Here is a 12544-nt window from a genome sequence, read left to right as displayed (position 1 = left end):
TGTAGTTGAAGGTATGGCCATCAGTCTATATTTATATGTTGCTCCTTTAATTCCTGATTTGTTTTCAAATTTCCTTGAATGTCTAAAATTTCACTATATCTAACCATTTCGATAGATCTAGTATATTGGGATGTGTCATGGCTTCCATAGTGGAAAGCCATGTCAGTATTTTCATGTAGTATTTTTCTCTAATTTTATTCCAGACCTGTATCAATGCATCTGTAATATAGTTTCTATTAAAATATTTTTATTTCTTTTTATCCTCTTCCCATAGGAAAAAGTGCCATCCTGTTTGCAAATCGTGGCCCCCTAATGTTAGTATTCTTTTTTTTAATTTATCCAATCCTTAATCCATTTTATATGCAGATGTTTTATTGTATCAGTATTGTTCATTGCATAGTCAGTTAGATGTTCAGATTGCCATTTTTATCAACTAATTTAACTTAATAACTGCAGTGATCCACTTAAATGTGGCAAGAAAAAATGGGACCAAACTTACTTAACATCTGTCTCACTTAGTAACAGAAATTTTGGGCTCAGTTATGGTCATAAGTTAACCCTAACCCTAATGCAAATAAAGGTTGGTGCTTGCGGCTCTTTTAATTTAAATTCTTCTTCCTCCTCTCAGCAGCTCAGTATTTCAATGAAGGTAAGGCCGATGTAAGAGATGAAATCGAAGTAGGTGAGTCACAGAATTGGGCACGATGTGACAGCGCCCCCCCCCCCCAATGGCAAGACCCTGGAACGAGTTGACCTTCGGGCGGGGTTGGATTCTCCCGCAGCACACATAGAAAGACCGTTCAGGTAAGTCAATGGTCTTTCTCCTATGCACTGTTTGGAGAACCCAAACAAGGGATATGTATGCCCAAACATAATGTTCCTAAGGGGAGGGGAAGATGTAGACTGGTCCAGGGTCCTAGAGTCCAAATGAACTGTCTGCAAAACCCACCATCCAAAGGAAGCCTCAGCCAAGCATACACAGTTTATAATGTCTGACAAAGGGCGATGGGGATGACCAAGTTGCCGCCCTGCATATTTCCTCAACTGAAGCCTGCGTCACTCAAACTGCTGTAGTGGCGGCACTTCAGGTGGAGTGCGTTTGATAAGGCGAGGCAATGGTCTGGTTTACAGTGGTCTTCACGGACTGACAAGGCTGCCAGATTTGAAATACTCCTCCCTCCTGAGTTCTTGGGGACCAAAAATAGAATGGAATAAAACCCCTGACCCTCCTGTCCTGAAGGAACGGGTTCTATGGCAAGAATGTCTAGCAGATGCTGGATCTTGGTGTCCATGAGACCCTTTTTCACCCGACATCTGAGAACAGGGAATCTGAGGAATCATCTCAGGGGTGTGGAGTGAAATTCCAGGGTAAAGCCCAAACTTACCGTCTGAAGTACACAAGCATCCATGGTTGACAGTTCCCATTTTCAGACAAAGTGTTACAGGCATCCACCAATGGGAATACCAGGCTGGGAGTCACTTGTATCTACGAAAGGGCCGGTTACCGAACCCATGAAATGGCCACCTCGACTGTGGTTGTTGCTGCTGTTGCTGTCTACCTGTCTCTGAAGGCTGATCTGTTCTGAGATCGATCTGGACCCTGGTAGTAAGATCTATTGTACTGGGACCTAGAGAACCCCAAGTCTGCCTGAAAATATGGCTGCGATCTGCGGTCAGCATGTCTATTCATGGATGGGAGAACCTTACGCTTATCCCTATTCTCAACTATAATGAGATCCACGGCCTCTCCCAAAAGCTTATCCCTTGTGAAAGGGTGCAGCCGCGAGGCAACACATGTCCACTTGCCAATGACGTGGCCACAAAAGGTGACGAGACCATTTCGTTTGCAGTTGTCTAAGCCAAACTAGAGAAGTTCTGTTGAAGAAAGATACAGCAGTTGCTGCACAAATTGCCCAGGCGGCCACCTCATTCGTCTTGCGGAGAGTTAGTTCTGCTTTGCGATTCCACCTTCAACCCCTCAGAGACATATGAGGGCACCATGGACGATGAGGCCAGGGCAGCCACTGGCATGACCACAGAAGGCAACTGGAGCAAACCCTCTAGATCCAGACTCAGACCATACTATCTCTTATCATTGGAACTAGGTGGAGAAACTGTCGCTGGCTGAGACCACTGCCTCTGAATAACATCCAGAAACAGTTTGGGAGAAGAGATGACTTCCTGTTCTAGGACTGATTCAGAAAATAAACGGTCCGTGGGATCAAGCCCTAACGACGGTTCCACTGGGGCCCCAGTGCCTCACACATTAGCAGTAGCCCTGGCCTTGAAAAGCAAGGATTTGAATAAAGTGGGTCTGAAGGGGTCAGGCCTTCATCATCCGATAGTTCCTGTTCCTCCAATTCATCCTCAACCGCTAGCAAATCCTCGCTATGAACAGATGTCAATGGAGAGGGAGAATACTGTAGGGGAAGCTGACATTGGCCGTGACTGACATCTGGAAGACCGGGCCCTGGGCTGCACTTTAGAATCTGGCCCTTGTGAAATGGCCACTGAAATCAGATCCCTGATTTCCCTGGGGAAAATTCTGATCTGGTCATCTCCTGACCGGAGGTCGGTAGCCATGGAAATTAATGTGGCCTCCAGCATAGAATGCCTGGCCTCGGGCACAGGGTCAAGGTCCAATGCAGAAACCCAAGAGGGGAAGCTGGACCTAGGCCCACATCTTCCGCAGACAACCCCTGCATGTGGATGCTATCAGGAGACCAATCTCGGGGTGCCCGCAAGCCTGAGGGAAAAAGAGAAGGCAGGACCTCCAACATTAATGGTGGAAGAGACTTAGGAACCTCCGTTCTAAAAGCCCTAGAGTCCTGCTTCTCCGAGGCCCGTTGCTTACACTTGGCCTCCTTATCCACAGCAGTGGATTTGAATTTGATCTTGGCTCTGGAGGCAGTGCTTTAATGGTGGACCTGCCCACCCTGGAAGTTGCTATGGGTGAGGGACTTCCAGGAGAAGCCTCCACACTAACCGCACTGCAACTAATTTGGTCAGCATCCTGATAGAATATGGGCTAAATGTGGGACAACAAAAGCCACCAAGAATAAACAGGGCCCCTTTAAGGCTCTGTCTGATGGTCCCCAAAAACCCGTGGTTTTGAGCCTGCACACTCACTGCACCTACTAGACCGAGGCTGAAAAAATCACTGAGGACAGACAAGGTCACCAAGAAGAGATTCCTCAGAAATACGCAGAGAGGGCCAAGGTACGCGCAATAGCACTACCATGCTGCTCCCTCAATGCTACCATGCTCGAAATGTGGTTCAGCGAAAAACAAAATGGCGGCTGCCAAAATCACGGCAGCTTGGCGCCAACTCAGAACAGCCAGGAATTTCAAATATTAAGAAAAAACTTGGCGCACAAAGCGACTCATCGCCAATGGATGCCCACGATCCAGAGTATGGCGGAATAGCCTGCTCACCTGCAGATCATAACCTGGGTACCATATAAATGTGGGGAAGCTTGAGAACAGCACACCGATCTTCCAGTTCCCTGGGTTGCAAATCTTAGCAAATACATGATGGCTAGCCCGAGTGATCAGCCAATAATGCCATGGCTGCAAGTCCTGCAATTAGCTCTCGGAATCTCGTGGTGGCAGTTCTAGCACTCGAACAGCCAAAGGAAAAAACAATCCAAGCACAAACCTGTACATGGTTAGGAGTTTAATAAAACTACTGAGCTGGAGTAATTCAGATTACGTTTCTCTAGGCAGACTGACTTGGAAAACTGAGCTACCAAAAGGAGGAAGAGGCGTGGCCAAGAATTCTTCCAGTTCAGTCGCTGGGCAAGCAGACCGAAATTAACCCATTGCTTGAATTCTCCAAGCAGTGCACAGGAGAATATTCCCATTTGCATTTTACCTTCTTATGGCTAGATTAAGTTCTTTTAAATTGGGTCTACTAAAAGGCTACATTAAAACTATTCTCTGATTCAAGTAATTGTGTCTATGTAGGAAAAATATTGTTGAATCAATTGTTTATGATTATAGAAATTGGAATTGCAAATTTATTTTTTGTTAGTCAAATATTTTGAAAGAACATCCATTTAGGATGTGTATTATGTTGTATGTCATGCATTCCTAATACTTTTTTTATCTGAAATTGCTATAAAGCTGCTGCACCTTTTTATTTTATCAATGTAATATCTACTGAGTGAGAAAGTAGAACTTAGTATTAAGAAACTTAGGGAAGAACATTTCAGTCAAAACAATATGTGTCTACTGCCCTAAAAAAGCTATTTTTTTTCTTTTCACTTTTACAACTGACCCACGACAGTTTTAAAAAATTGAGGAATTGGAACTACAGTTTTTACCTTTGACTTAGTTGATTTTTTCTTCTTATCAACACCGAGCTCTTTTTTCTGTACCTAACAAAGAAAAAAAACATTATAGTCCACCAATCAGCTAGATATTCTTTCAAAAGAAGCATATTGAAAAGTGATAATACATACCAAGTTATACACTTCAATGTTTATCTCAAAGTCACTGGACACATTTTGCCTTTAAAAATAGGAGACAAAATTAATAAGGATAGCCATTAAAGCTATGCTTTGATAAAAGTAAGAAATAGAGCCATGCTATCATTTGCTATTTACTGGAAATGAAGCGAAGCTATTATCAACCAAAAGAAAAAAAGAAAAGAAACAAAAGAAAGGGCAAGGATATTTTATAGTGCAAGCAACTCAATCAAACAATTTAAGAAGTGTAAGGCTACACACAAAGTTGCAAGGCTAAAATTCAATTGACTGCAGTTAATTTCCTTCTCAAGAATAACGGATTATCTCTGGTAACCCTTAATGGACATCTGCTGATCATGACAAGGCTTTGTTATAATTAAGAGATGGGCTATAGGAAAGAGATCATATAGTGTATTTAAAGATAAGTTATTAAAATTCTTCATATTTATTTAATATTTATGCTGCCCATTTCACTGATTCAGTGACTCTATGTGGCTTATAATATAATAAAATGGTATAGAATAGAATGAGCTAGAAGGGACCTTGAAGGTCTTCTAGTCTAGCCCCCTGCTCAAGCAAGAGAACCTATACTATTTCAGACAAGTGGCTGTTCAGTCTCTTCTTAAAAACCTCCAGTGATGGAATATCCACTATTTCTGAAGGGAAGCTGCTTCCCTTAATTGTCTTCATTGTTAGGAAATTTCTCCTTAATTCCAGGTTACTTCTCTCTTTGATTAATTTCCAGATATTAAAGCATAACACAAAATGGTTGAATTTGAAAAGTTTAAAGAAGGTAACAACTGAAAGAATGGTAACATGGAAGGGGTGGGGGCAAGGCTCTTTTTGACTCAGATTTGTGATGATTTATATATTTATTTCCATTTTCTTTACTATATTCCTTTTTCTTTCTTTTCTATTTTTTCTTTATAATTAGTTTGTATTAGTTGTCCCTCTTGGTTTGTGAAGGCTCTGCAGTTAAATCCCATATAGTGGTATCAATTTGAGAGAAGGAATGATGTCCTTGAAGGAAGTGAAAGGTCTGCTCCCTTCTCAAGATCATTTGATTGTTATGGATCCAATCACCCTGGACAAATTGGAAATAGTCAAGCAGTAACTAGAGGATTCTGAGTGAAATGGATTAACTGAACATGTTCAGCTGGGTTTTAGGTATGAACACAGCACTGAGACAGCAATAGTCATAGTTGTTGAGCACCTATTGGCAGAGGGCTGTTACAACTATTGCGCTGATCCCAAATGTACTGATATAAGAGAATATTTGTAGTTTAGGGTTGAACTGAAGGGTCTATAGTGCCCACTGAGCTTTGTTGTTTTCTTGCAGATATTTCATTATCAAAGTAACATAAGCAGTGCTAATGGAGTACATTAGCTCTCGTTTTATATATTACTGACTTGCCCTATCAGTATAGGTGGGATTGGTTTTGGCGGTTCCTTGATTGGATATTGTTTACTGTTAACTTATTTGTCTGAGTTGGTAATTCCTTGACCTGGAGAATTGATTCTTGATTGTTGATCTAATGTTAATCTTGGTGTTAATCTTGGCTCATTGGGATGCTCATCTTTTTATTTTTGATCATTTTTTGAATGGTATTTATCTCTATTTTTCTGTTTATGACCAATTAATCTATGTGCCAGGTTTCTAGGAATTCTTGAGTGTTTTGGGGCTTGGTTTGCTCTAGGATGCTCACCATTTCCCAGTTGAAACCATGGTTAAGTCTGTCCATGTGTTGGGAAATTCAGTTTCCATCTTATTTTTTGACATCGTTACATCATACAGTAGACAACTCATTTTTTCTTCTGGGGCCGCTGGTTTGGTTTACTTGGGATGTTTTGGAGAGCTTTAATTGGTTTGTGTGCCACAGTGATACCATGTATATGTAAGCTTGCTGATAGTCTCTAAAAAGTTTTTTTATATATGACAATGTTGTACTTGTCACAGCTTGTATTAATTGTATTATATTGAGCTCAGTGAAAAATAGTTCAAACTGAGCTATTTTTTATATGCCATTTAGTGGTTAATATAAGCCATGCATTTAATTCCCCATAGAGGTAATGACACTCTTTTTGCACTTTGAAAATTTCAGTCAAATAACACAGCAATGAAAGTGTTCTGTACATCATATCAATATGAGTGAGTTCCACAACTTGGTCAGCTTCCCTATTACTAAACACAACCATGGAATTAGTTACTTTGAGATTTACAAAAAACACTGTAGGATTCAGTATGTTTGCCATTAGGTTTATTGGATAAATCTTTTTTCCTTACTGAAATCATTAAGCAGATCAGCTAAATAAGGAGGTGAGAACAAAATAAGAGCATACAGCTTGCTTACTACTGAGAAGAAACCTGCTAAAAAGGAAAAAAAATTCACAGATATGTTGCTTGGTGTGAGGTGAATACATGACTTGAGCTAAGCAAAAGCAAATACAACTTAGTTGTAACTCCTTTTAAAAAAATGGAAGAAAATTAACTTTACAAAAGGTAAAGAAAATATATAGATTCTGTAAATACTGCCCTCAAAAAAAGAGGAAACAATACTAAATGTTTTTCAGGTTAAACAAAATACTTTTAAGTTTAACAAGATACTTTGTTTTAAAACTAATTTTAATTATATATTATATTTTTCTCTAAAGAAGCCTACTAGTACTAATATAAATACAAATACTGAAATAATACTTACAATGTAAATGTTGTTGAAAAAGAAAGAGAATCTCCATACAGAGAATTAGCAGTACTTGCTAAAGGTGTTGCAACCATGTTTTCTGCACCTGATTTTAGCATGATTATATAGTAGTAATTTGCTGTATCTGTAAATAAATGAATAATTTATTTATTTACTAGTTTTAGAGGACATGATTCTACTTGGAAAGAACACTCAAAACACCTCAAAATAAAAACAATACACAAATACAAAAGTAAAAATAAAGGCAAGTTAACAAAAAGTAGTTTAAACAAGATTATAATAAAACAATGTTTTGTACTTCGGCTTATATACCTGTTCTTTTCTAGGAAGATTCCTCATTTTACCCAATTAAGTAATAAAACTGGAAGGAATCTTTTGTTCAAAATTGAGCCAAGATAAACCACAAAGGCAATCTATACATTTACTTCAGAAATAATATAAGTACAGTAAACTGCAAATATTTTTTAAAGTTCTGTATTAGCATGCTGGTTGGGGACCAGATTAGCATGCTAATCTGATCCTTGCTGGCCTTTTCTTCTTTCCCATTGGATCCCCTCAGGCTTTTTCACTACCACCAGGACCACATAAAACTTTTCAGGACTTTTCTCTGCCACCAGGTCCTCACATTCCCTGACACCTACAGGTACTCAACTTACAACCACAATTGAGTCCAAAATTTCTGTTGCTAAGTGAAACAGTTGTTAAGTGAGTTCTGCCTCATTACATAATCTTTCTTGTTAAGTGAACCACTACAGTTGTTAAATTACTAATATGATTGTAAAGTGAAACTGGTTTTCCCATTGATTTTGCTTGTCAGAAAGTTGCAAAAGGTGGATTACATGACCCTGCAACATAAATGAGTCAATTTCCACCCGTCTATATTCTGATGACATGACCATGTGGATGCTGCAATGGTTGTGTGAAAAACACTCATAACTTTTTTTTTTTTCAGTGCTGTTGTAACTTCAGTCACCAAATGAACTGTTTGTAAGTCAAGGAGTACCTGTATTGTGCATTTCCTGTTTGAAGATCTCTAGAGCTCTGTGCCTCAAGTTGGGGAAGGAGGGCAGCCAACACCATCCATTAACATTCCTGTGCCATGGAGTATCATCCCAGAAGTGGCTGCTATTTCAGTATGGCCAGTTTTTCTGCTGCACTGAAATCATGGTCACTTCCAGGAGGTGGCTGCACATTCTACCAACAGAGAATATATTCTGCTTCCCTAATATGGTCAAGCAATGTTGTGAAAAACTCCAACGCTTTTCTCAGTGCTGAAGATTGCATTAGGGAAGCAGAATGGATTGCTTTGTTGCTGGGGTACATAACTGCATCCCAGAAAAGACTTCGTTTTCAATACACACACATTGAATTGTGGTCACAAAGAAAATGGTGGCCATTTCTAGGATAGCACCAGGTGGCCCAGCAACAAAATAGCTTGCTATGCTTCCCTTACCAAACTCCAAGCATTCCATAGTGCTTGCTAAAGGTAAGGTACCTTTCATATGTGCTAGTCGTTCCTGATTCTTTGTTTCTTTTTTTAAATTTTATTTTGTTTGTATAAACTTCATATCTTTGCAACACATTGCATTTTTTTACCTATCTGTTCTGTCTGTTTTATCTATACCAATAAATCTTTTATAACTATAACTTCATATATTTGTGCATTTACATTATTTCATACATTTTTTTCATTCTATACATAATATTCTATATATTCTATGTTTAGCAGTTTTTACTACATTTATGTCATTTTGTATAACATATAATATATTAAATCTTTTATAACTGACTTCATATATTTGTGCATTTACATTATTTCATACATTTTTTTCATTCTATATGTAATATTCTGCATATTCTATGTGTAACAGTTTTTACCTCATTTACGTCTTTCTTGATCTTGATCTTTCTTCCTTTCTTTTTTTGCTTTCCTGCTTTTCCCCTCCTTTCCTCTAGCCAATTGTACAATAAATCGCATACGGAGTAGTATTCAGATTCGTCTTTCTCTTTTAGTTTTTTTTGTGAGCCTATCTATCTCTGCACATTCCAATATTGTTTTAATTACATTTTCTTCTGTTGGTATATAATTATTTTTCCAGTTTTGTACGAATATAATTCTCGCTGTTGTAATGATGTGTAAAATTAAGTATCTAGTATTTTTTTCATAATTTCTTTTTATAATCCCTAACAAAAATAATTCAGGTTTTAGTGCAATTTGATGTGTAGCAATCTTCTCTAGCCAATCTTTTATTTTTTTCCAATACTTTTTCACAGCTGTGCACGTCCACCCCATATGGTAGTATGTTCCATTTTGTTTGTTGCATTTCCAGCAGATAGCTAAACACTTACAATTCTCGCTGGTGGAAGGTGCCATCTGTAGAACATCTTGTACATGTTCTCTCTATAAGCCATTGCCATCTTTAATTTGTAGTTTATTTCCCATTTTTTTCCCTATTCTGCCAATTCTATACTATACCCAAAGTTTATCGCCCATGTTATCGTTTCTTTCACAGTTTCTTCTTCCATTTTAAATTTTAATGATATATTTTTTAAAATCAATTTTTCTTCTGTTCCCTGTAAAATTTTATCCAGCTCTTGCGGCTCCTTATAGAATCCATCCCTTTCCCTGTCTTTTTTATACCTTGCCTGTATTTGTAAATAGGCCACTAGCCAACATCTATTCTCTCATCTTTCAGTTCTTGCCTTGATTTTAGCCTTTCTTGGTTGTCTAATATGTCTCTATATCTTATTATCTTGTTTATGTCCAATACGTTTGGGTATAGCAGAGCTTCCATGGTGTATAGCCAGATTGAGATTTTATTGTAATGTTTTGTTTTGATTTTTAACATGTTTGTAGTACAGCTTTTCTAATTAAATGTTTTTGGAAATAGCTATGAATCTTGTCTTTCCCATCCCAGATAAAGGCGTGCCAACCCAATTTCAAATTATAACCTTCTATTGTTAACAATCTTCTGTTTTTTAAATTGATCCAGTACTTTATCCAGGTGAGAGCTGCTGCTTGGTAATAAAGCTCCCAATCGAGAAGTCCAAATCCTACTCTTTCTCTCCTGTAACAATTTTAATTTAATTTGTGGTTTTTTCCCTGAGCAAATAAACTGTGCAATTAATTTGTTTAAATCTATGAAAAAAAAATTCCCTAGGCTAATCGGCACCACTTGAAATAAAAATAAAATGTTTGGTAGTATATTCATTTTAATGATGCCAATTCTTCCCATTAAGGATATTTGTAGTTTCCTCCAATTTTCCAGATCTTAATTTTCTGAATCATTTTAACATAATTATCTTCTTTAATTGTTGAGCATTTCCCTGTCAGCCAAATTGCTAGGTACTTTACTTTTTTTTGCTATTTGCATTCCCATATTTTCCTCTAATTCTTACTCTTGTTTTTTAGTAAAATTTTTCGTAATCTTTGTTTTGTTCTTATTAATTCTAAGTCCCGCTACCTTACCAAATTCCTCTATTTCTTGGATTAATTTAATTCCTGGTTTTAATGGATCCTCTAATATGAGTATCATATTGTCCGCAAATGCCTGTGTTTTATTTTCCTTTTCAATTTTTAATCCCTTTATTTCTTGATTGTTTCTAATTTCTGTTAATAGAACTTCCAGTGATAGTATAAATAATAAAGGTGATAATGGACAACCCTGTCTCACTCCTTTCCATATCTTAACTTCTTTAATAAATTTTTTGATAAGAAGCCATTTTGTTCTGTGTGGATAATTTCATTTAATATTTTTTTTAATTCGCTCTGCCATTATTGATGTAAAGATTTTATAATCTGTGTTTAGTAAGAAATTGGTCTGTAATTTTTTATTTGTTGATGGTCCAAATCCTTTTTGGGTATCAATGTAATATATGCTTCTTTCCATGATTTTGGTAACTTTGCTTCTATAAGTGCTTTAATGAAGTCTAAAATCACTGTTTCTGTCTGTTCTTGCATGGCTTTATAAAATTCTACAGATATACCATCTGGGCCACGTGTTTTATTATTTTTTGTCTCTTCAATGCTTCCTTTAATTGTATCACTGTGATTTTTTTTTGTTTAGCATTTCTCTTCTCTCTTCTTCAATTTCATGTAGATATCTGGGCCATGTGTTTTATTATTTTTTTGTCTCTTCAATGCTTCCTTTAATTGTATCACTGTGATTTTTTTTTGTTTAGCATTTCTCTTCTCTCTTCTTCAATTTCATGTAGATGCCTTGTATTTAAGTATTGTTCAATACTGACTTGTAATATATTTTCTTTGCTGTACAGATTGTCCAAAAATTTCTGTACTATTTTTTCCCCTCTTTCCAGTATTGTATGTTTCCCCTTTCATCTTGTAAGTGATCTATTACTTTTTTCTTTTTTCAATTTGTGTGCTAACCATCTTCCTGGTTTATTCGCATTTTCAAAATAGTTGTTTTGCAAATTTGATTTTTTTGGGCCATTTCTTTTTTTTTTTTAATATATTTTATTCATTTTCACATTCCATTTTACAATCACTTATATACAGAGTATTTGCTATAAGAAAAAAAAAATAAAAAAAATAAAAAAATAAAAAAAAATAAAAAAGAAAACACAACTCATCATTCACAACCCCACCTGACACTTCCATCCTCCATACACCCCATCTACCCCCTCCAACTTTCCTTTCCTCCCTCTAACACTCCCCTCCTACTTCCCTTTCCCCTCAAACCTTCCTTCTCCCCTTACTCCCAACACGCCCTCCTTACATTCCCCTTACTCCTTCCTTACTCCTCCCTCTTCTTTCCCTCTACCTCCCTCCTTGGTGTATGCCTTTATTCAAGTGTTGTTTAATCTGATAAAAAGTAAAATAAACCAAGGAAAAAAAAATATAAAGAAAAGAGAAAAAAAAAAGGAAAAAAAAACAACCGTATATAAGTGCATTCTTGTTCTTATTAAGACTATGTTAACACCCACCCACCCACCCCCCATAAATCCCCATCCCTAATCCTCCCGACTTCCCGGGGCCCACACCTGGCACTGCCTTCTATCTAAAGTATCTTGTGTTCGTATGGATTAAAAATAAAAGTAATATATTAAAGGAAAGAAAAACAAGAAAAAAGAAAGAAAAGAAAAAAGAAAAAAGAAAAAGGAAAAAAAAAGAAAAAGAACTCTTTGTGTTAAGCTCAGCCCCCCATCTTTATCTATGCTTAAATAGTGTAAGTCATTCTATCTATATTTTATTCTCGTCTCTTACTTCTTTGTTATTTACCCCAACCTCCTGTAGACTCTCCCGTTCCTCTTCCTTAACCTTGTATTCAGATAAACATTTGTACAAATTTGTATAGACATCAATATACAATCTAGCTCAAAAATAATCCCTTCTAGTAAAATTTAAGCAGCGTG

The 12544-nt window shown here is 37.1% G+C and overlaps 1 protein-coding gene across 2 annotated transcripts in view; it reads right to left on the bottom strand.

Moving 5' to 3' along the window:
• ANLN (anillin actin binding protein) overlaps window positions 1-12544 on the bottom strand; it is an 87806-nt gene that overhangs the window by 39949 nt on the left and 35313 nt on the right. For both annotated transcript variants that reach the window (XM_032234606.1, XM_032234607.1), the window contains exons 15-17: window positions 7169-7295; window positions 4464-4512; window positions 4326-4379 (exon numbers count right to left, since the gene is read on the bottom strand). In XM_032234606.1, the coding sequence (XP_032090497.1) occupies window positions 4326-4379; window positions 4464-4512; window positions 7169-7295 (230 nt within the window). The remainder of the gene's footprint in view (window positions 1-4325; window positions 4380-4463; window positions 4513-7168; window positions 7296-12544) is intronic.

The sequence above is a fragment of the Thamnophis elegans genome, chromosome Z, assembly GCF_009769535.1.
Source record: "Thamnophis elegans isolate rThaEle1 chromosome Z, rThaEle1.pri, whole genome shotgun sequence".
Classification (NCBI taxonomy): Eukaryota; Metazoa; Chordata; class Lepidosauria; order Squamata; family Colubridae; genus Thamnophis; species Thamnophis elegans.
The sequence above is the reverse complement of the archived record's forward strand: the minus strand, read 5'-3'. Positions and strand labels throughout refer to the sequence as shown.